Raw genomic sequence first — 24,223 nt, 5'->3', positions numbered from 1 at the left:
TTTAAAGACACACACCACATATGATGCAGCTGTTTTTCTTGGGTGGACAATCTCCCACATATACTGTATGGGATTTCATTCTGATGTAACAGATAGATTCAACACACAAGAGACCAGTGTGCAGGGATGCTGCGTGTTCTTTCTCACACAGAAGCTCAAGTGAAGATAATTACTTTTTCTGAAGAGTCCATCATGTTTTTTTAATCCTCCGTGTCCTCCTTAATTCACACACACACACACACACACACATATATTTCCAGTATTTGTGCTAAGCTAACTGGCTGCTTGCTGTAGCTACATATTTACCGTACACTCATAAGAGTGGTTTCAATCTTCTATCAATCTAACTCTCGGCAAGAAGTCGAATAAGTGTATTTCCCAAATTTTCAAACTATTCCTTTAAACAGCTAACATATGAGATATAACATTGAAGCTGTTGCTGTTCATTTGGCTTGTCTGCAGAAAAGAAATGTGAATTTGAAAGAATAAAAGTAAAATTTCCATAATTATACACACGTAACTAACAGGTCCCGAATGTAACAAAGCACCTTGAGCCACTGTGATAATACACAAACATCTATTTCAGTGATTTGTTTTTATACCACCACCACATACAAAATGACAAGTGATACATGACACTACAAAAATTATGTTTTGTACAGGAAGAGCCATTACAGCCAATTTACCTAAAATGCTGTTTCTCCCTGCATTTTGCTGCAATTGAGCTGAGTTGAGTTGACTAAAGCCCATTTTTCACAAAATCATCAGGTATGATAAAAGTTAAGTAGTCTACTGTGGAGCCATGGATCATTGCCATCCAGTCTGGCAGTTACAGTAATTTTCGATTCCACTAAACAAGAAGACGACCAAGAAAAATGAGAATTAATAGCAAAAGATATTGCTTTCTTTATGGAATAACTTAAAACACAAACGATGTGTCATTTGTCATAAAGTACGTGCATCTTTTATCGCAGTATGACGCGTTGTATTATCATAAATTACACCAATGCGTGCTGTCACACAGCACACGTACAAAGTGATGTGTTCAAAAAATGATATCCTTTTTTAGAGGCTGTTCTACTCATGTGGCTAACCTTTATTTGGCAAGTGAGTGACAAATATTGAAAGATGTCAAACTGACTACATATGATGAAAGCCTGCCTTCTGTGCATTTACGCACAGATAAAGTGCAAGCTGCCATCTTGGCAAGCCGAGGCTGTATATTGTGACCGCACATCATCTTTGTTTCTTATTCGTGATATTTTAACAGGGCTCATATTCTAGAGCCTTAAAATTAAACAAATATTTGTTGAGCAAATGTACCCACAGCTGCAGGATTTGTAATTAGCAAACACTAGTTAGATCCATAGGAGCCATTAGTATCGAATATAACCAGGAGGGGGACGTGGGGTGCCACATTTCTAAGAGCAAATGCAACGAAAATAGAAAACAACTTAATGCATGATTAAGGCTTGTGCTGACCTAAATTATAACTTCAAATACCAGTTTGTTTATCAGAGCGTTAACATTACAAAGCTCCCGACCCTATCAGCTTTAAAAATTTGTTGTTGTAATTGAGAATTGTAATTATTTTGAGTCTACATAGCTGTTCAGACAGCATTTGTAACAGTCAGTTAGATGCACCGGCAGTGGTGTTTCCTTTCTTTGTCCTTACTTCACTTCACCCCTCTTTCACAGCCCACCTAAATTATGAGCAGGATCTCCTCACCTTATTAATGGCACCTGGCAAATTCAGCCCAAGTACAAGAATCACCTTTAGCTAAGACGGTGGGATTTTCACCATAATATTTTCTGAGCTAACTTTGCAGGGGATGATCTGTGGGTGGACGTCAACCACTGCAGCTGCTCTGTGAGCACAGAAGTGGATGGCATTCAAGGGAGAGAGGGCTTTATATATATATATATATATATATATATATATATATATATATATATAAACACAGGAAGACCGTGGAACCTCACAGTTCAAAGTGTTCAAGTTCAAAGTGTTCATGGAAATTCACACTACTTGCCGAGTTCAGTTTGCAATGTCGAAGCCAACCTGCTGAGCTGTGCTGGAGGAAATCTATAGAAACAAATTGACTTACACATCTGTTGGTCTGGGCATGTGCAGAAGATAACAGGCTTCAATTACGAAGCTCTTTTTCCTGATTGAAAATGCAGCTAATAGCTTAAGTGCTAGCCTATCTGGGATAGCTAAAATAATGTGCAAGGGGATCACTGGGTTGGGGGCAATGACAATATGCTTCTGACTGTTGGGGGTTTGAACCCTGGAGCAGCCTTTTCCAGATATGTCTCAATCACTTTCATGTTTCTTGATACTCTCCACTGTGTGCCATTCAGTAACACTGAAAATCCTTCTCATATATCAGGAGAGATTGTGCTGCATTGCCTGTATTGTAATGCTAATAGCCCTAGACACTATCACTGCACATCATGGGCTTCTTGTACTGCGACCTATACTGACTTCTGATGCAAATGACATGGCCAATAAACATGATACTTCATTAGATTAAATAATGGAGCCGTTTGAAACCGTTTAAGACGCACCATTCTAACTTGCATAAAAATCTGGTAGTTTCGAAAGTCCCCTGCTGTACTATGTGTTCTTATATTGCAGTGCTTGGCACAAAATGTAACACACACATTAAGGAAAAAAACTCCCATTACGTTTTAAACAACTAAGGCTGCTCCCTTGAGCTGTAGAGGGCGAGGAATAACAAAGCAGAGGGAAGTCTCGGCTCCTTACCTCTGATGGGCTATTAGTTATTCTAGCTAGCAGAAGCCCCATTAGGTCTGCCATTTAATGTTCCCATGCCACATTCTCACATGAAGGCCACAAGATTGATGAGGCGACCATCTCACCTCAAGCTTCTTTCGCGTTTGAGAAATGCTCTGCCACAGATAATCTGACAAAGCGCTGATTTAGCTACCTGTGTACCTCGTACTATATGACATTACTGAAAACAATGAAACGTATTTGTTCCGGCCTGTCCTGTGACTTCAGAAAAAAGGAACACGACAAGAATGTAAGTGGTGCAACAGTACTGGACAATCTACTGAGTTAAAACATGGACAGAGATGATGTATAGGGTCCATGTGGAATATAGGAAATGAGCTGTGCAGGAGTGTGAGATAAAACTTTGTTTCTGGAATGTGCTGACAGATACAACAGAGAAGAAAGATGTCTCCTGTACTTTACAGCGTGTCTGGTGAGGTAGACAAAAGTTGCAGCTAAGATTCCAGTGACACAATGTCAACATGTCCTGTTAATCACACTTAGCTATACTGCTAACAAAAAAAAAACTAGAAAGATGCTGGACAAAGGAAGATGGATGCATATGCATTAAGGGGAAAAGACTACACAGACAGAAAAGTGCCTAATTAAGCATGAGCAAATTGATTAGTCTTTCTGTCAAGGCTTTCTGTCTCAATCCCTCTGTGCAGTACACAGAGTCAGCCATGTGAAGGAGTCTGGCTGAGAATTTCAATTGAAATTTTTTGGACAAAAGTTAACCGAATAGTTTCTTTATCTTTCTGAGATTAAACGAAAGCAGCATCATTAAATTTGTTACTGCAGTAGTACACTAGAGCCAGACAGAAATCGAGCCCAAGTGCATAATGTACCTTTTATTTTGGCTGCAGGCCTTTATAGTTGTTCCCCAGCCTGCGGTGACTGTTTGAACTTTGTAAATTAAACTCCTGAGTAAAATCTTAAGTACATGATTGCTCGTGGTGGAAAAGGAAAATGGGATGTATGATCAGCTGGTACGATTGTAAATGTTAACATTAATACAGCAACAAAAAAAATACCTCACACGACTGGTGTGTTTGCTACTATAGCTGTTGTAGCAAACACACAGGATAGGAGAGGACCACCTGCACAGTGACTTGATCTAATCATTTCTTATCATTCCATTCTGGACATCAAGCCATTTTGTGAATAAATAATAGGCTGGCTGATAATACGTAGATTCATCAATGAGCTCTTTTATGTCAGGAATGAAAGATGAACCTACTTTGTGCATAATGCATCTTACTGTACATTCTCCAGGGAGAGGAGCTGCCGCTGCAGTTTCAGCTAATGGGTATCATATTTTAGCAATAAAACTGTGTGATTCAGAACAACAGCTGGGTAATCATATGGAACTGAGCAAACCCAGTGTATTGTACAACAAGTCACCATGCACTGACCTTTGCTTCCTTATCCCAAAACAGACAAGAGCAGAGGAAGGGGGGAAAAAAAGTACTTTTCTCTGCAAATTGTTAGAAAATTTACCTCTCATGCCTCGCAGTGGAAATGGATTTTTGGAGGGCAACGGTCATACCTCGCATTCCCTGGAGCCTGAGATGGTGTATGTGTAAGGTCCTGTCCCATTAACCAGCACATCCATAGTCTCTGAGTGTGAAGGCTTGTAGTCCACATAGTACTCTTGCAGTGGTGAGTTAAGGGAGCGCTCGGTCTCCCGGGCCTTTTTCTGCCGCTTTTTAACCACCGAGCGCTGCTGAAGCTGTTTGATGCTGCTGGGATAGCGCCTCCATGAGACATAGGTTACCAGCAGAATTATAGCTACAGATAAGAGGAGGGCCACGCTACCAGCTATGATCTTGTGGAAGGACACATACTCAGTGTCTGGCAAAGGGATGGTGGGGGAGGCCTCGGAAGGAGACGGGGAGGCTGTCCTGTTCCAGATCAGCTTCTTATCCACCACAGACTGTGTGGGGAGAGGCAGCAGCTCAGGTCGAAAAGCAGAAGTGAGGGGCGATGGTGTTGAGGAAACAGGGGATGGGGTCGCTGTACAGATGTTATAAGCCTCCACCACATCGGTCACTTTCTCTCCTTGTGCCTCCTTGGGGCCAGCACAAATCATAGTGGTCTCCTTGTTACCTTTGAAGGCCTTGAGCCAGGCCAGCAGGGGACATATGTTGGGGTTACAGTGCCACAAATTACCAGCCAGACTTATGGTGGTGAGGGAGATCCAGGCCTCCACTGCCTGCTGAGACACATTGGTCAGCTTGTTGGAGTCAAGGTTAAGAGTCTGCAGGTTAGGGAGGCATTGAAATGTACTCGGGTCCAACACTTGGAGCTCATTCCCTGAGAGGTCCAGCTTTTGCAAGGAGGTCCACATCCAGGGGAGGCCCTGGGTTAACAGTTTGATACGGTTCCATTGCAAATAGAGCGCCCGCAAGTTAGTCAGGCGGGGGAAATGAGCAAAGTTGATCTTGGAGAACTGGTTGTGCTCCAGATGAAGCTCGATGAGCTTAAGGAGTCCTGCGAAGGCATTGCGTGTGAGGCTCCGTAGCCTGTTGTAGCCAATATCTAGAAACTCCAGGTTGCGACAGTCGAGGAAAACTCGCATCGGGACAGTTTTTAAGGAGTTTGACCTCAAGTGTAAACTGAGTAGTTTCCGTAAACCCACGAACTGATTAGGCTGGAGAACCTGCAGTTTATTGTAGGAAAGGTCTAGGTTGCGTAAATTCGGAACGTCGTGAAACGAGTTGTTTTTTAGCAGTGTGATCTTATTTGAGCTGAGGATCAGTTCTTTGAGCCTCCGTATCCCGTGGAAAGCCTGGCCGTCCACATCATTGATGTAATTGTGGTCGAGGTAGAGCCAAACCAGTTGACTCAGGCCTGCAAACTGGTGAGCTCGGAGGTTCACCAGGCTGTTGTAACGCAGGGAGAGGCCCTGTGTGCCTACAGACACATTGTTTGGCACGTCACGGAAGGCATTGGATTCGCAGTATATTATTTTCCCATCACATCTACAGCTCTGGGGGCAGGGACGCTCACGGATGCCGCTTGGAGCAGCAAGCAGCCAGGCGGGCACCACCGCTGTGAATACAAGCCATCTGAAAAGCACGAGAAGACCTGCAGACACACAGAAAAGTGATAGACATGTACAAATCAGGACCAATATACACAGTCCAGAAGATAATAAAAACAGAATGAAATATTAAATGGAATTGAATCAGGAAATTGAAACATTCATTTATAACCCATAGAGTGTTCTGAGTCATTTGTTAACAGAGGGGGTTATTTGCAGCCTACTTCATTTGCATCCCTGTGTCCATGGCAGATCTAGACACACACTTATTCATTACCACAGTCAAAGTCACGTTCTTGAGACATTGGAAAGGAGATTGATAAGCATCACATGCATCAGGCATAATCCGTCAAATAGTTGCTGAGAGAAAAACCTCCATCAGATCCCCCCCAGTCTGCAGTCATCACTCATAAACCGCAGGGGGCACAAACACCAGCAACATTAGCTTTAAGTGAATTGTATTTAGGAAAACGACTGAAGACTTTCTGCTGAAATGCAGACCATAACTACCTTGCGGAACAGTGTACATACCCATATTTGCGCGGTGTCGGCTCCTCCTCATGGTTAGGGCTCTCTGTTGCATGCGTCCCAGGTCCACATGTTAGACGCACTCGGCGTTTTGTCCAAATAGTTGGACACGCACCCAGGACGCCTGTCTGTACGGAAAAAATATACGCACTTTGTGCCGCAGCAAGGTCCGCTTTGCGCACAGCCGCACACCTGTCGGAGATGTGAGCCGCTCCAAAAGGTGCGCATCAACCTCTGCCTGATAGTTTCCCACGTTAACGCACAACATCAGCTTGATAATGCATATTTATTTCAGACTGCCACCTTACACAGCCCTTGAATGGACGCACTCAAGCTTTCAGCCTGGTGAGAATGACACTAGTGTGTGAGCGCGTGCTTTGGGGAGGCTAGAAGACACATTTTAAAACACCGAGTCGCCAATTGTTCAATCTAGGTGAAGTGGCAGAAAAGACACCGGACACCGAGCAAGTGAAGACATTTGAGAGGAATAAACTGAGGTCCAAACCCGACAAGTTGGATGTATCCAGATTCAGATGTGGAGAGCGGAGGGAAAAGGCGCAGTCTGCTGTGGATTAGACTGACCGTGGTATCAAGAATAAATCAGTTGTATAGCAACAGGAATGATGTTGGTGGAGGGTTATACTGTGCTCAATGGTGCTCGTTTCAGGACTTGAGATGCCCTCTCCTGGTCGCTGAGTGACTTTCCGCAGCCCACACCAGAGTAGACTTCATTGTCCTCATGATCAGAGCCTGCATATCAATTAACCCTTGTGTTGTCCTCGGGTTAGTTTTTTCAGAAATATGGGCTTTTTACAACCAAATTGCCCAAAAATAACTTGGATGCATGCATGTACGTTGTATGGAACCAATACAACATTCTTCGCAGGTAAAATTAACGATTACTTCCATTGAATTGTGGTTGTTTTATTCAATTTCATAGCATTTAGAAAACAATGTTTACAGAAAATGGTTTTAATACAGTATCCTGACTAAACTTTGACATAAACCAGTCTGTGATTCACTCAACATCCTCTGATCTTAACTATTAGTCAAAATAATTCATAATTTCTGCTTTTTGTTAACTCAAAAAAAATAGGTACAATGTCATTTAAATTAGGTTTAATGACCATGAATAAAAATCTTTTTTTTAAAAATGCGTTGAAAAAATTAACAAAAACGTTTAAAAAAGTGTCAAAAGCATTAAAAAACAAACAAAAAAAGCAACAAAAACATCGGGAAAAGCCCCAAAAACTGTTCATTTTCGAATTTTGACCCGGAAGGACAACAAGTTCATGGTCAACGGGAAGACAACACAAGGGTTAAAGGTGCAATTAGTGATTCTGTGCAAAGACAACCTCCCCCTTCATAAGCTCCGCCCCCCAGATTTATGGACAGATGTCAAATGTTGCCTCCCCCCTAGTCTATATCCTTCGCATTCCACTTTGGATTGCTCCCGTGCTGCAGGAAATTTCGCCGGATGTATGTATTTTCCATTTCCGTTTCCTATTGTTAACTGCTCCTCAGATCTCTGCCTGTTAAATTGACACAGCTAGCTAGACTATGTGTCCAATCTGAGTTTTCTCTCGCACGACTATTTTGCAGCTGCATTCTGATTGGTTTAAAGAAATGCCATTAAACCAGAGCACGTTTTCCTCCCATCCCCAAATGCTATGTGGAGTAGCCAGACCCTCCTTCAGCGCACTTTGGCAAAGTGAGACTACCTCCCCCCTACCATCAACTGTCGCTGCCAATTGGCTGGAACACTGTTTTGTGGCTCTTGCACTCCTTTCTCTTTTTTTTCCATTTACACAGCCAGGGCTGTGTATTAACACCAGATTTTTTTTTTTTTAACACAGAAAACAGAGAGCTAGGTGACCGTGAGGAGATATTCACTCATTTTGACAAAAAGTGTACTGGATTAACATCACTTACTATACCTTTAAAGCAGAGTAATGGGAAGGCTGTTTGCTCTGCCTTTAGATATTGGTGAAGCTGTACTGCCAGTCAAACGCTTCTGTACAGCCTCTATTTCAATATTTTTAGATACATCTCATGCAAAAACGCTCATTGCAAGCTTACATACCAAAACATCTAGAAATTACTGGGAATTGTTTGTAAATTTTATGACCTTAATTTTGATTACAGGGCAGGCATACAAGCGTCAAACGTAGACGTACTAATTATACATAATGGCCCTATTTAAATACAGTATATATTTATGTTGGAATAGCATTACTGAGTAATTAACATTTAAGGAGCATTTCGATGCTCAATGTCAAATGCATGCAGATGACTAAAAATCTAAATGTTGTGGAATAGAAATACTGTAGCATAAAAGTAAAGTACAAGTATCTCAAAAAGGATTTTGCGTTACATTACTTTGAGTAAATGTAGCCTATTTAGTTATTTCCTTCATTGTAATGAAGTTGAATTAAGCATCCGTTTGCTGTTGTGTTGCAACCTGTCTATAGTTGAATGCATTATTTGCTATTTGATATCATACATGTACCTGACACTGTATTAGCCTGGGCTATTTATGATTACATTGCCTGTCTGCAAAGTCTGCAAGAGTTGTAGCTACTTGTGAGCCCCTCACTAACTTCAGAGGCCCCCCAGTGGCTTTACTGGACTCTGGATCTGAGGAGTTATTGGTGAACTGTCATGTGTTAATATGAGTCTTAGTGCTTCATAGGCAGGTGGTGGTCCTATAATGAAAAGATCAGAGTTTGTGCTGCCATAAAACACAGTAACAAGCAAGAACAATAATGTGCATTGTCTTCTACAGCTATCTAGAATCCACATGTTGGCCATTTCCAATAAAATCTACATATTGCTTTCTTTATATTTTCTGACTAAGCATATTGCTTGAAATTTAACCAGAAATGCTAAAACAGTATTAAAAATCTTCACTGGTGTAGATTCAGCAGACCGAGGAAAACAACAGATGGGTTGCAAAGTGTGTATATATTTTTCGTCTCATTTATCTGGTTTTAAATGTCATTTCTTTAATCTATGCCAAGACAAAAAAAGTTAGGAAAGTTCAGTGGGTATTTTTTCCACAACTTATTGTTGCGTATTGACACTGAAATTCGTCATGCGTAAACAAAGGGTGCTGTCAAGGCCTCATAATGGGACTTTGAGTCGGGGTCAAAGTCATCACTTCTAATGGGTCCCTCTGCCCTGGTACTTAATGAGTAGCGTAGGCTCATTACCGGTGATGGACATTAATGAACTCAAATGGCATATAGTTTGTGAAATCGATGGAAACAAACATAAAACTGACGCATCTAGCACTTCAGCGGCGGTCACTGATTGAATTTCCATTGTTGGATCAATTAGCGAAACGGAGTTGAAGGACAGGGCATGAACCTACACACACACACACACACACACACACACACACACACACACAAACAAGGTGACTGGAAGAATGACAAATATACCCAATTCACTGTGCACCGGTTTGACTGTAGCATAATATTCTTTAGTGTTCTCGCATAGGTCTGACCATGCTTTCAAACTAAGAATGGATGACATTCACTAAGTTTCATCAATTCAGTCAATCTCTGTGTGTGACTAAATATGGTACGAAAATATGGTACACAAGATTCATTTCAAACCAAGTTGGTTATAATTTATATACTATATATACTGTACAATTCTGCTCTGTCCATTATGAGTGTGATAGTCTCTATTGTCTTTATCCACAAGTCAAAGCACTGGTCATTTTGGTCTGTAAATTATGTTACAGTAATGATATTTGGAAATGAATAATAGCCTGTGATTCTTATGGGGGAAAAACTATCTGCAGTTGTAATCCCACTCTTAAAAAATCACAGCACGTCGCTGCTGTGCAATCCTCCCATAATAAGTTTGTTTAAATTCCCTGTGGTCTGTGCATCAATATTTGTGTTGTCAAACAAATCTGAAATGACCAGCTTTCACATTTCATCTGGCTTTTTTTGGGGGTACATTGCTATGACTGGCATATGCGAGCAATGCAGAAATGTATGGATCAATAATTGTTTCACCGTTTGTTTGTAGTCAACTTTCAACATTGGAAGGAATATCACAATTGTTAACTTTTATCTGATTTACAGAATTGACTGCTTGTCAAAACATTCTTCAAATAAAATGGCTTATGTGTTTTAGATTTAATGAATCGCTGACTCCTTGGTGATCATCTGTAGTTCTTTATAATGCTCCCACAGCCGTCATCAAGTTAAAAATGAACCCCTCAAGAGAACAGAATGGTGTTCTCTTGACATGAAAAGCTTGGTAACCCAAGCCATAAACAGCAAAGGTAATAGTGCCACCATATGCACTCACCTCACTTTGCAAATAACTCGGCAACCAAATTGCTTCCTATGAAACTTTAATGACTGTCTGTGACTGACTGAGCCCTGAATAATAGAGCAAGAGAAGGACCTGCTTTTTTGCAGCATAATGAATCCCACTGAAACAGTGTAGAAATGTAGAAATAGTAAAAAAAATTTGAACAAAGAGAGACTTCAAACAGTGTTGAAACAGGTATTTACCGGGAACCTGACTCCTAAATGTGTAACTTCAATTACCCAGCAAATTATACATAGGCCTACAAAATATTCTAACAGCAGGTAAATATTTTGGAGACAGAGGGCTCGTCCCAAAACATCTGGCACTTTATACCCTGCTGCTTCTAAGACTCAAATGAGGGGAACTGCATACACTTAACTTATTTTTCTCTTTTGACATATGCGGCTGTCATTTGACTTTGCTCTGATTATAGGCTATGTATCAAGCGATTTCCTCATAATTGATCCTCAGCTTATCACAATTCATTGATGGGGTCAAAGTTCTTAAAGTTGTGCCTCTGCTGGACAATACTCAGAGCGCTGAGGGGATTCCGGACGTTTTCTGATGATTGCAAACGAAAACGTTCGTCTGACATGAATTCATATTCTGTTTCATTTCACAAACTATTTTGTTAGTATGTGGGCTAAACATCCCATCTCTTTAGACCAATTCACATACTGAAACACCAGCAGCAGAAGTGCTTCACCATATTCATAAAGTAAATCAAAGAGAATGGTGGTTGAAAACACCGTTAAAACACTCTATTATTAAATGCTAAACCAGCAGCCCTTCAGAGTTTTCTCCAGCAATATTCGACAAACCTTCATATGGTAGTCTACCTTTTGAAATATTGCTCTCATGCATAAGAAAACACACTTCTGCGGGGATGCCGGTGAGGATCAGCTGGTAATGCATTATAGAGATGATGATAATGGGCTTCTCCATTTGAATCCTGCGTCAAACAACCACTTGATAGTTCCCTGCAAAATAAGTATGGAAAAAGGTTCTTCCTTTGAAACTCTGTTTATTTCATTTTTCATTTGTATATTTCCTTATGAATAATGCATCACGATGGCATTGCACTGCACACATGAGACCATGGGGCAAAGAGGTTGTTTTTATAAAAAAAGTGTTCGGTGTTGTGCCTATAATAACGGTTCTAAAATACAAGTTAAGGTTGCAACAGGTAACATTTTTACATGACATACATTATTTAGAACCAATTCAAGAAGTAAATAATATAAAACACAATGACACACAGAAGCCTTAATACTATTTGTGTTCAAACAGGAAATGTGAGAAAGCAAATTCAGCCAATTAGAAAACGTCACTCTGTCCTGTGAATCATATCTAAGCCTTAATTTACAAATGACTTTATCTAAATAACAAGGTGATGTTCAAAAATCATCTTCTATGAATCATTACATATGTTATTGTGACACAATTATCATTATAGCTCAATATAATTTCATAAAAGCATCCCTCCTTCCCAATGAACAATGTATCACATAGGAACCACAACATTTTTTTTATCATAATTTATGTGCAGTGATGCATGTACTCTAACTAAATAACTCCATAATGACGGTCATTTTGCCACCTGAATGTTTATTTTCTTCTTTCATTTTATTGTTGATTGTAGTTAGAATGCTGTATGGCTGTGCCTACCTCGTTTGGACTTTATGTGCAACTAGAATTTTAATGAAGCACCTGAGTTTGAGTGACCGAGAGCTGTGTGTTTACATGAGCGACAGGATGTTCTGAAAACCCTCCACACACTATCAGTCTTATAATGGGTTCTTAAGCACTCAATTCAATTCAGTGCACCTTGTCCTATAGTAGTAAAACATCATCAAAAAAAAAATCAGCCATAACCTGCAATATATTTAGAATACAAATACCTCTCAAAACAGTTGTCAAATACCAGAAAAAATGTCACAAGTCCACAAACTGCACTCTCTTTTTTTCCTGCTCTGTACTCATGGCTTTCAACATGGACGACAACAACAGTGATTGGATGTCAAATTTACCATGAAGATCTCTTGTTGCACTGATTTACTGAGATGTGTGTACCATGAGATATTCAATGGGAAAGGGTTTTTGTGGATAACTGTTATGCGATCCACTCATCTCAAGACAAAGGCCACGGACTTGTGTCAATTAAGATCAGTTTCCAGATTAGGTATTTCAAACAGTGGAGAAAAGAAAATTCTGCGAAACAATGTAAAATATGATAAAGTGCCCTTTAGGGTGCCCTTCCAGTGGAGAAAACGCAATGTAGGGCCCCCTAGGATGCCGTTCCAGTGGAGAAAATACAACAAAGTGCACTTATGGTGCCCTTTTAGTGGGGCAATTGCAATACAGGGCCCTCTAGAATTCCCTCCTGGTGGGGATAATGCGATGCAGGGCCCTCTATGGTGCCTTTCTAGTGGAGAAAATGTCATCCATGGCCCTCTAGGGTGCCCTTCTAGTGGGGAAAAACACAATGCAGGGCCTTAGGGTGCTGTTCCAGTGGAGAAAACCCAATGAAGTGCCCTTTAGGGTGCCCTTATAGTGGAGAAAATGTGATGCAGGGCCCTCTATGGTGCTGTTTCAGTGGAGAAAATGCAATGAAGTGCCATATAGGCTGCCTAGATGCTAGAAAACCTTCTGCACGCTGGTGTTCCACCACATGCAGTTGGTGCTCTTTTTACTTTTTTTGTCCCTGGCCCAATGTCCACCACTGATTTCAAATATCATGAAAGGCCATTTTAAAAGTACAGGTGATAATCTGCTGTTTGCAGATGGGTAACATAGCTGCAGCTTTTGGTCAGACAAATAATTGCTGGAAAATACATGTCAGTAAGAAGAGGGAAAGGTCAGTGAAAGACGGATAAGCGGATGAACAAATCTTTCTCTCCGTCTGTTTGTATTTGACATTAACAGGGACAAGAATCTGCATATACAAAACAGTGTGTAGTGCGTATGTACAGCATAGCAGGCCTTGAACAAGTCAGCCTACATATACATATAGGCCTACATATGTGTCTACATTAACATCATTTAAGATGGAATCTACTTTCACTTCTCTATGTGTCTTCTGTAATTGGCAGAATATAGTAGTTATCATTGAGGGTGATTACATTGTCAAATGTCAAGATCTGGCTGGTGTGCACACATGGTCATTTCCTGTATTTTCATATACAAGATCAAATCCGGCCCATTAACTCATTGCATAGTCGGTACAGCACATCCTGAATACATCTTTCACAGTGTTCTTAATTGTTGTCTATAGAAGCAGCCTCATTTTTGCAACGTCTTTGTCGATGTTTTTCCACACTTCACATTTCTTGAATGACGTGTAATCTCCCAAGACACATGTGAGACAGTTTACTCTCTGAAGAGCAAATTTTGTTGACTTTCAGTTGTTCAACAAACACAAAAAAATGCTACTATAAGTCTGTTAGGTATTATCTTAACAGAATAGCTCATTTTCACACATCCTAGGTTCACCCCTGCTGTGGTGTTCATGGAGCATATTTCATAAAGACATTTCTTTTTAACACAATCCACAGGCATCAGAAGAAATCCTGTCGGACCAAGACTATTACCACGCTCCTAGCCAGATATTGATATGAATTCATTAGCTCATTTCTTTAAAGCGCAAGTGATCCGGGTGCTGATTTCTCTCTTATCTTTGCTGAACTCATGTATTTGTAGATTAATGTCAACAGCTCTGAAAACATGACATTTCTTTTTGCTTGCACAAGGGGTTGCTGTTGCCACACATTAGGACTCAGACTCTCCAACGCTGAGCAGTCAAGAATGGTGTTTTCCACACTGCTTTGTCCGGTGTGCTGAATATCTGTGTGAAGCATCCTGAGCAGAGTATAAAAAACAAGAATTAAATAAATACAGAATACCAGGTTACCCTTTTCTCTCCTAATTGCAGCATGTTTTTTCTCCTTCCTCTCATGTCTGTTGACTGCCCACTTCCTACTATAAGGGCCTTTCATTTGAATACCAATAATCCTACTGTCGCCACTTCTTCAGCAGCATCTCTAGACACCAAGAAGTGCTAACTGTTTATCTCCAGTACTTTCCCTCTGCTGCCTGAGAGTGGATGGATGGATGCTGCATATCAACATCACACTTGAGCTGTTACCATAATTATGATTTTAACAAGCTACAGATAGAGTCCAGAAATCCTGATTAACCAACTTCCTGTCATTTTCTGTCATCTTTTGGGGGATTAATGATTATAAGAATGAATGACTGATGGATGTGGATCATGCAACCTTCTTATTTTAATCAGGGAAATATTACAGAATGTTAGTTGCTAGGTCATCATCATGGTCAGCTGTGTGTATTATTACATTGTGTATGATGCCATCTTTATACTGTGGATCCTAATGTCACCCCACATTTTAGATACATTCAAATACATTGAAATTTGAAAAAAATAATAAAATCTAAGAGCTACTGTGAAAATATACACCAAATTTCATAGAAAATGTATTTTAAGCAAATTAAACATATCTTATTATGGTATTAATACTTTATACAGATGTATTTAACCTATAACACGACATAACACATAGACAGTTAATGACAAAAAAGATATTAATGAATGAATGAAATAATAGCTTAACATACATGGTTGGTATACATAGTATGTTATAGGCTTATATGTGCTTAACGACGCCTACGCCTCTGACAGGGTAGAAAGAGACAGAGAAGAGGGGAGAGAGAGAGAGAGAGAGAGAGCGAGAGAGCGAGAGAGAGAGCGAGAGAGAGAGCGAGAGAGAGAGAGAGAGAGAGGGAGAGAGAGAGAGAGAGAGAGAGAGAGAGAGAGAGAGAGAGAGAGAGAGAGAGAGAGAGAGAGAGAGAGAGAGAGAGAGAGAGAGAGAGAGAGCGAGAGAGCGAGAGAGAGAGCGAGAGAGAGAGCGAGAGAGAGAGAGAGAGAGCGAGAGAGAGAGAGAGAGAGAGAGAGAGAGAGAGAGAGAGAGCGAGAGAGCGAGAGAGAGAGAGAGAGAGAGGGAGAGAGGGAGAGAGAGAGAGAGAGAGAGAGAGAGAGAGAGAGAGAGAGACACTGCATGGAGTGAAGGATCAGTCTATCGGCGCTCAAATGGGTTATTGCGCACACGGCAGGCTGAACTATAGCGGCGACTCCAACTACGACCCAAGTGTGAGGGCGTCCTGTTTCCGCGCGGCAGACCCCCCCCCCCCCCCACACACACACACACACACACACACACACACTCAGTGGGGGGCATGCACCGCTGCAGAAAACTTGCGTATATTTAATTTTAGGTTGTCTAAATTGAAGACATAAGTGATGCGCGGTATGTGGATCGACTCTGTGGCTGCATGAACTGCGATTTTTGCCATCTGAGAGCCGTTTAATGTGCTCTTTATTCCGGGAGGATTACTCCTTCCCTCAGTAACGATGGGTAAGTCATTGTGCTCTTAATTTACTGACACAGTTTCTCCCCGTAGCCAAGGTGACAGCTGTGAGCAGTTTAGACTGACAGATGTATTAGTTCCTAAACTGAATGCCTTATATCTAAAGAGTGAAGAAGTCTGCTATTTATTCAAGCTTTCATTTAATTTTCCTTTTTTTTTCTGCGCTCGAGAATATTTCCTCTTTTTAATTCTTCATGAAGCAGGTCTGGTGTTTCAGACATCAGATCTCAAGCTGCTCCTCGCCACGTGATCTCCTGATTGAAGAATGAATTGCTCCCATTTTCTTATTTAAATGTCTTTGAGCAAACACATTTTCTGAAACCAAGTCATTCCTTTGATTGCCTGTGCCCCACTCTACCCCCAACAGGTTCTGTGATGTTGGACTGGAGGTTATCATGTCTTCTTCTGCAGGCAGCTGTTCTGCTGCTGCTCAGCAAGGGGGAGAGGATGTGCCCTGCGAGTTGTCGCTGCGAAGGAAAGATTGTTTATTGCGAGTCGGGCATCTTCCAAGCCATCCCAGAAAACATCACCACGGGGTGCCAAGGACTCTCTCTGCGCTACAACAGCCTGCTGGTTCTGTTGCCGTACCAGTTCGCTCACCTTAATCAGCTTATCTGGCTTTATTTGGACCACAACTCCATCAGAGATATAGATGCTTTAGCCTTTCATGGTGTGCGCAGGCTCAAAGAACTCATCCTCAGCTCCAACAAAATAACTCATCTGCACAACAACACATTCAGCGCTATACCAAACCTGCGGAATCTGGATTTATCCTACAATCAGCTGCAGTCTCTGCAGCCAGGGCATTTTTATGGTCTGCGCAAGCTACAAAATCTCCACCTTCGATCTAATGGCCTGAAACAGATCATCATCCGTACATTTCTGGAATGCCGCAGCCTGGAGTTTCTGGACTTGGGTTACAATCGCTTGCGGAGCCTCACCCGCACAACCTTCTTAGGGCTGTTCAAGTTGAAAGAACTTCATTTAGAGCACAATCAATTTTCCAGGATTAATTTCTTCATTTTCCCACGCCTTACAAACCTCCAGGCTCTTTATTTGCAATGGAACCGCATACGATCCATCAATCAAGGCGTGCCTTGGACCTGGCACAAACTACAGAAATTGGACCTGTCAGGGAATGAAATCCAGATCTTGGACCCGGCGGTTTTCCAGTGTATGCCGAACTTACAAATACTCAACCTCGAATCGAACAAGCTCAGTAGCGTGCCTGTAAAAGCCGTGGCGGCGTGGACCTCGCTAACCACCGTCAGCCTGGCAGGTAACGCCTGGGACTGCAGCCCCAGCATCTGCCCGCTCATGGGATGGCTCCGAGGCTTCAGAGACTCCAAAGACATCAGCATGATATGCAGCAGCCCAAAGTCTGTGCAGGGCGAACGAGTCGTGGATGTGGTGAAGAATCACTCGACGTGTGTGGACGTGTCAAATGATTTCTCAACCACCGCTCTCATCGTTCTGACTTCCACCCAAGTTGTGAACATCACAACCTTCCTCTCTCCCTCTGGTGTTACACACCCTGGGACTGAGTCACCTGTACAGAGGGTAACCCCTTGGCCTGTCCGTTCTAGTGGGACAAACAGGAAGACAACAGGGCCCGCAAACATGAGCTCCACATCGCCCATCTCCCCTGAACCCCCTACATCGTTTATCCCAGAGCTACAGTTTGAACATATGGCTTTCCATAAAATCATTGCAGGCAGCGTAGCCCTGTTCCTGTCCGTGGCATTGATCCTCTTGGTTATTTATGTGTCCTGGAGGCGCTACCCCAACACCATGAGGCAGCTGCAGCAGCACTCAGTCAACCATAAGCGCAGGAAAAAGGCCCGCAAGCAGGAGCAGGACCTTAACTCTCAGTTGCAAGAGTACTACCTGAGCTACCATTCAAACTCCGAGACAATGGACTCTTTGGTGAACGAGACAAGGCCGTGCACGTGCACCATTTCAGGATCCATCGAATGTGAGGTCTGAGGTGGCAATTCCACCTTACGGGACTCAAAGTGCAATTGCTTAGCAGAGGTAAAGTGTTTTTATCCCCACTGAGAGATGATAGATTCTGCCGCACTGAAGGAAATACTTGGGGGCATAGTACAATACCACGATGTGCACAGAGACAAAGACTGCAACGGAGAGATATATTTGGAGCTAATTATCACTCTGACTGACACCAGAACAGTGGCGGGGTCAGCCAGGTCAGCTGTGTACAATCTAAAGTAACACCTGGGCCTCTGCTGCAGCAGCCATCCACCCTGTAGAGAGACTGACCTTATTCTTAGTCAAACTATTTCGCCATAGAACATTCAAACCAACAAAGCCACTTTTTACTTGCTAGTTTTGATTTTTCTTATGTAGCTTGTGAAACATTTGGGATGTATGTGTGCATTTCGGAGTGTATGTGTGTGTTCATATGGAGATGATCTGACTGATGTCTCCTGGTTTACTGACTTCTGGTTGGAAGAGTTACAGTGTTGCACCTTATTCTCACAAAATACTAGGGATGTAACGATGCATCCTGAACCGGTAACAAATCAATATAAATGTGTAATGATTACAACCGGTTGAGAGAAAAAATAAAAAAATAAATAAACGCGTGTTTGAACAGCCTAGGGCGAAACCTACTCTTGACTTCACTTGTTTGACTTCAGACGTCTTCTTAGTTTATTTATTTGAAGAGATTTTTCTTCCTATTCATTTGGTCATTTTGATATTAGATTTTATTTTTTAGAACAAACGTCTAATTTTTTTTTTATTTGAGATAAAATACAATTTCAGTTTTGCACTTTTGATAAGAGTACACATCTGTTGTTTTGCACAGTTTATATAAATAAAGGAATGTTTTCCAGCCCATTCTGTTAAAAAAAAAAAAGGTGAGAAAATCGTATCGTGAACTTTAAATCGTGATTGTATCGAATCGTGAGTTGAGTGTATCGTTACATCCCTATAATATACTACGTGTCCAATTAAACTGTTCTGCATTTGATGGTGCACACACTAGAAGTAGCACGACCAAACAGAGGGGGGGGGCAATCGTCCTGAGATCTTTTGCATGAATTAATTCTCCTTCCTCAAGATGCTCCTCTCTCTTATTACATGATCAGTTCTAATTGATGTTAAAGTTGCATTTGGGTCCATTGTGGTACACGCCAATCAAACTAACTATATTTAGGTCTAATCTCAGGACTGATGTTTACCAAGCTGTAAAAATCTGTCGGCTCCAGTGAAGGCCTTGGTGTGTCAAAAGTAACGGTGTTCATTTTCATAAAGATTTTTGTATCGATTATTCCTATCATTATGATTATTCATTGTTTGTGTAAAGACATAACAATATGGGTATTAAGCATTCTATGTGATGATGACTGTATAATTAAAAGAAACACTTGACAATTGATAAAACATTGTGGTTGATGAGAATATCAACAGAAAAAAAAAAATCCCTTCTCTAAATCCATGCATTGTGCTCTTGATGTTATACAACTCATTGGATTTGCTGTGGCATGCGAGGGGAGCTGACATATTTTCCATCATGTATCTTGTTTTCTGGCTCTCTTCTCTTCTCTCCTATCCTTGCACTCCAGTATTGACAACAGTATTGATTCTATCCTGGTAACACACCTCAAACTCAGGGTATTAGGGGGCTGAGCTGTTTTTTCTCATATACAGGTTTGCTTTTAGTGCAAGTGGTGCCCAAGAAGACAATGCCTTTTTTTTGCTTGTACATGAGACAAAAAGATATTCCAGTCACTGACACAAAAAAAAAACAGATTAAGAATCTCTCTTTTATATAACCATGTATTCTCGTCAGTTTGGAAATATTCCTCCAGTGCTGTGAGAGGAAAGGGAGAATAGAGACAGGCTACTGAGAGACAGTGGGTGTTACGGGTCAAGGTAGTTCTGCTATTAAAGATATCACCCACTTTGGTCTGTCATGTTCCTGTGCCTTGCTTTTCTCTTTGCCTTGTTACTCTTTCGTCCTGCTTTCTGAATGTGAGGAGAGAAAATTAACCTGCACCAAGGGACATATGTGCATGTGTCAAACCAGACAGGATTAGGCACTGCTTGTGCAACCATGTAAGAGCTATCAAAAAGGTGTTTTTTTTCCCCCTGTGTGAGACTAGAAATAATCATCTATGGCAAGGGTCTTTAATGTTTTTTTAAGCCAAGGAACCCTTAACTGAAAGAGAGACAGAGCAGGGACCCCCTATACATATATATTGTTTAAAATGAAGTTGCATATAAAACTGGGCCTACAATTACTTGCAGGGCAGCCTAAAGCTTTTCTATATACATTTTTAGTGAATAGAATACTAAGCTATTAAAATAATAATTGTTGGCGTGATTTCATAAATCATGTTTTAATGTTACACATACATGTGGCACAGTGAATCTTTAGGATGAACTGTATCTGTGGGTGGCTACTTTAGTGACTACCTTGCCTATAGGCCAGTAAGCCTATCATTAATGTGTGTGTGTGTGTGTGTGTGTGTGTGTGTGTGTGTCCAAATAGGCTGATTTATATTTGCTATTAATATGTTGGATTTATGTTAAGACATATTACATTTAGAAAAAAATAAATAATAATAATAATAATTAACAAGAATTTGGTGCTTCCCCTCTGCAGTAACTCTGAGGACCTCCTAGGGGTCTCGGACCCCCTGTTGAAGATCTCTGGTCTATTCCATCAATCACCCCCCAGTTTGTTTTCTCAGACCTGCTGTGACGTAAATACATCTGATTCCTTCACCTTTTTATCAAACATTAGCATGTTCACACATCTCGCGTGCAGCACGTATAAAGTTTTACTGGTCAAAGGTGGTTTGATAAGGATTTATGATCTCCCATAATTCATATTCTAAACATGACTCAGGTTTTCTCTAGCCTCCAGGCAGGCGTGCTGGCAAGCTGCCAACAGAATTTATATCCATATATTTAGTTTCCAGCACTTGCATATATGATGAATTTCGTTCGAGAGCCAATGGGAGAATAATGTAAAATAATGTAATATGAACAGAACAAACGATTTGTTGATCTAATTTTGTCAGATATTGTAATTAGTGTTTGGTTTGCCATTTTGAGACTGATGAAAAGCAATTCCCCGTGTGTTTGAAATCTTTTGGTGTTATGTTGCTAAGAAAAGAATGCTGATTAGAAAGCTGTGGTCTGCATCTTGCAGATCATTATTGAGGAGATTTGTTTGAATGAAGAATTGTGGGAGTGCGCAGTATTGACTTGGTACAACAATGCACAAATAGAACCACACTCCACCGGTGAAATCGGAAGAAGAAGAAAAAAACGCAGCCTATACGCTCCAAGAAATGAAAAATGTCTTTTTGAGTTAATTGAGGTATAAGGTACTCCAAGAAGATTAACCAAGCCAAAAACAGAATCTGAAAAAATCTTGCCTGGAAACATCTCGTGCTTTCTGTAAACACTCAGTGTGATCGCTGTGAGGGATAAGTTGCGTCACTGGCAGGCATGAAATTTTGATTTACATCTCTTACTGAGGATCTTTTCTAAGGTAACGTGCAACATTCTGTTCATCTTTGTCAATATACCTCACATACATATTTTTTTATAATTTAAAGTAATAGTTCAATATTTTGGTAAAAAGCCTTATTTGCTTTCTTGCAGAGAGTTAAATGAAAAAATCAATATCATTAGTTGTGTTTCCATTCAATTGCAAACTTGAAATGTCGCAAAATAATAAACGCGAATGAGGCGCTTAACTGGTTTGGAGCGAATTAACTCAGCTAGACCGTAGTTTGATCAGAAGTTGGCGCTTCAGGGAATATCCGAGAAGCGATGACCGCGCAAACAGCACGTTCGCTACGTCAGAACTCATCTGGCAAAGGTGTTTTCATATCTCATTTAGTGAGTCAACTCTTTTTTGACAGAGGCAAAAACCATGTAAGGAGACCGTAAAAAATGTTTTATCAAATTTTGCGGTTTCCATTCAGCGTTTGCAATGCAATACTTCAAAATGCGCAATTCAAATAGGTGAATGGAAACACAACTTTTTTATTTTGTGTCCAGTAAATATAAGGCTACAGTCAGCATCTTAGCTTAACATGAGCAAGGACTGGAAGCAGGATGAAACAGCTGGCCTGGCTCTGTGCAAAGATAATAAAATCTGCCTACTTTAAATCTGCCTTTTTTTTTTTTTAAATCTGTACTAAAACTAAAGTGTGAAAACAAGAAGTTGCAGTTTACAGGGGGGTTTATGTACTGGACTATTTTGTAGCCAGGAACAATAACTTGCTGAAGTCTGGCAACTTCAATGTGACGACAACACTGCAGGACAAACCCAATATAACTAGTGAGCTTTAGAGGTGCTGGTACACAGAGTGTTACGTTTGGACAGAGCCAGACTACCTCTTTCACTGTTTATAAAATATAAAGCTAAGCTAAGCTAACTGGCTGCAGGCTGTAGCTCATATTTAGCATACACACATGAGAGTGGTATTGATCTTCCCATCTAACTCTCTGCAAGAAATAGAATTAGCATACTTCACAAAATGGTGAACAATTCCTTCAAGCAAAGATATTTTGAGAAATAACTATCAGCAAATCAATTGTGCTAATGTGCTGCTAAGTTCTATAAATGCATATAGCTTTGTTCCATGAGCGTATTTCATTATTGTACTCCCTACAGCCTTCCATCCACTGGAAGGGATTTCTTCAAGGATCATCGAGCCAGAGAGGTCTTAAATTGGACAAAAATAACTCACTAGACAGAAGTTTTTTCTTTCTTTCTTTCTTTCTTTCTTTCTTTCTTTCTTTCTTTCGTTCTTTCTTTCGTTCTTTTCTTCCTTTCTTAACAACTAGCAGCCCCATTTCTACTCTAATATGAATTAAAGCATCCAACATGTAGTACCTTTAAGCTAGCTGTCAAAAATAATGAGTCCTTTCAAATTCAATTCATTAATGTGAGCTGAAAATAGAGTTAGTGAAGTATGAAAGTATTCGAAGACAGTTGGCACAGTTTGGGAGAAAAGTTGTCTTCTGTTCTCTTAAACGGAATGCCTTTGTCACTCCACCTTTTGTGTTCTGTGTGTCACCTGTAAAATTCTTTTGAATGCTAAAGCTTTTGTTACGTGTCCCAGTGGACCTTCAGAGGAAGAAAAAAAAATTGCTCCTTTTTGCTTTTTTTGTTCCTGTCAAAGTGTTGGTGGTGGTCAGAAACACCTTTCATTGTGCAGTAAAAGCAAATAACTCCCATGAAAATGATTGGAAATGCATGACTTGAAACATGAACAGGATGCTTAATGGGAACTGGCTCTGCATTTCTTAAAGCAGACTTCAGTCAACAAATATATTCATTGTGTGGTTTTGTCTGGTCAGTATCTTGTGATTTGTGTTCCTGTAATGATTCCGACATTCACAACAGTTTTTCACAATAAAATAGCAACTGTAGAATCCTTTCAGCGATTTTGTATATTATAAGGAACCAGAAGTGGAAAGGTTGTTCCCAACATCTCGTGTGATATATGACGAGTTACTTTCTCTTCCAAATGAAGCGATCCCAGAGCAGCTTTGGTTTACTTAACATCAGGAAATCATTTGCAGCATAAACCCAGTTAACAGCTTGACCTTTATAGCTGCATTTTTACTTCCCTTTGACACAATATCTGCTACATGCACAGCACTAAATTATAGTTAGATATATTGTGCAGTAGTAGAAGAAGTATTCAAATCATTTACTTAAGTAAAAGTACTAATAACACGCAGTAAAAATACTCGGTTACAAGTAAAAGTCCTGCATTGAAAACTTAAAGGTGCCCTGCCACACAAAACCGTTTAGGTCCATATGTGTTTGTGTTATGTCGTGAATGTAAAAATGAACTGCTACCTCCTCTGTCAGCTCTAGCCACTGAAATAAGCGGAGAAATCAGGCCAATTACAAAAGCCGGTCAGTCTGACATTATGTTGCCTGAGCTCATTACTATTCATGAGCTCGCCCAGTTGCGCTGGGTAAAGGTGCTGATAGCCAGGCTTTCATTGGCTAGCTGTAAGCCAATCAGCATCAAGCAGCTTAGCTCATTGAATATTAATGAGAA

The 24,223-nt window shown here is 40.7% G+C and overlaps 2 protein-coding genes across 3 annotated transcripts in view; one reads left to right on the top strand and one right to left on the bottom strand.

Annotated features, from left to right (window-relative positions):
- The window catches only part of LOC116050587 (leucine-rich repeat transmembrane neuronal protein 4), a 57,465-nt gene extending 50,183 nt beyond the window's left edge, over positions 1 to 7,282 (bottom strand). The window contains exons 1-2 of one of the 2 annotated variants that reach the window (XM_035998102.1): positions 6,378 to 7,282; positions 4,350 to 5,890 (exon numbers count right to left, since the gene is read on the bottom strand). In XM_035998102.1, the coding sequence (XP_035853995.1) occupies positions 4,350 to 5,890; positions 6,378 to 6,429 (1,593 nt within the window). In that variant the 5' untranslated portion in view covers positions 6,430 to 7,282. Of the gene's footprint in view, positions 1 to 4,300; positions 5,891 to 6,377 lie in introns of both variants that reach the window. The other variant, XM_031300788.2, reaches the window with a different exon arrangement.
- Positions 7,283 to 15,935: 8,653 nt separating this feature from the next.
- On the top strand, positions 15,936 to 18,733 carry lrrtm4l2 (leucine rich repeat transmembrane neuronal 4 like 2). The gene is made up of 2 exons (XM_031300787.2): positions 15,936 to 16,141; positions 16,522 to 18,733. Exons 1-2 carry the CDS (start codon positions 16,138 to 16,140, stop codon positions 18,138 to 18,140), a joined length of 1,623 nt encoding a protein of 540 aa, XP_031156647.1. The 5' UTR covers positions 15,936 to 16,137; the 3' UTR covers positions 18,141 to 18,733.
- Positions 18,734 to 24,223: the final 5,490 nt, after the last annotated feature.

This window comes from Sander lucioperca, chromosome 2, assembly GCF_008315115.2.
Source record: "Sander lucioperca isolate FBNREF2018 chromosome 2, SLUC_FBN_1.2, whole genome shotgun sequence".
In the NCBI taxonomy this organism is placed as follows: Eukaryota; Metazoa; Chordata; class Actinopteri; order Perciformes; family Percidae; genus Sander; species Sander lucioperca.
Note: the sequence above shows the minus strand (reverse complement) of the source record. Positions and strands in the feature narration are given on the sequence as shown.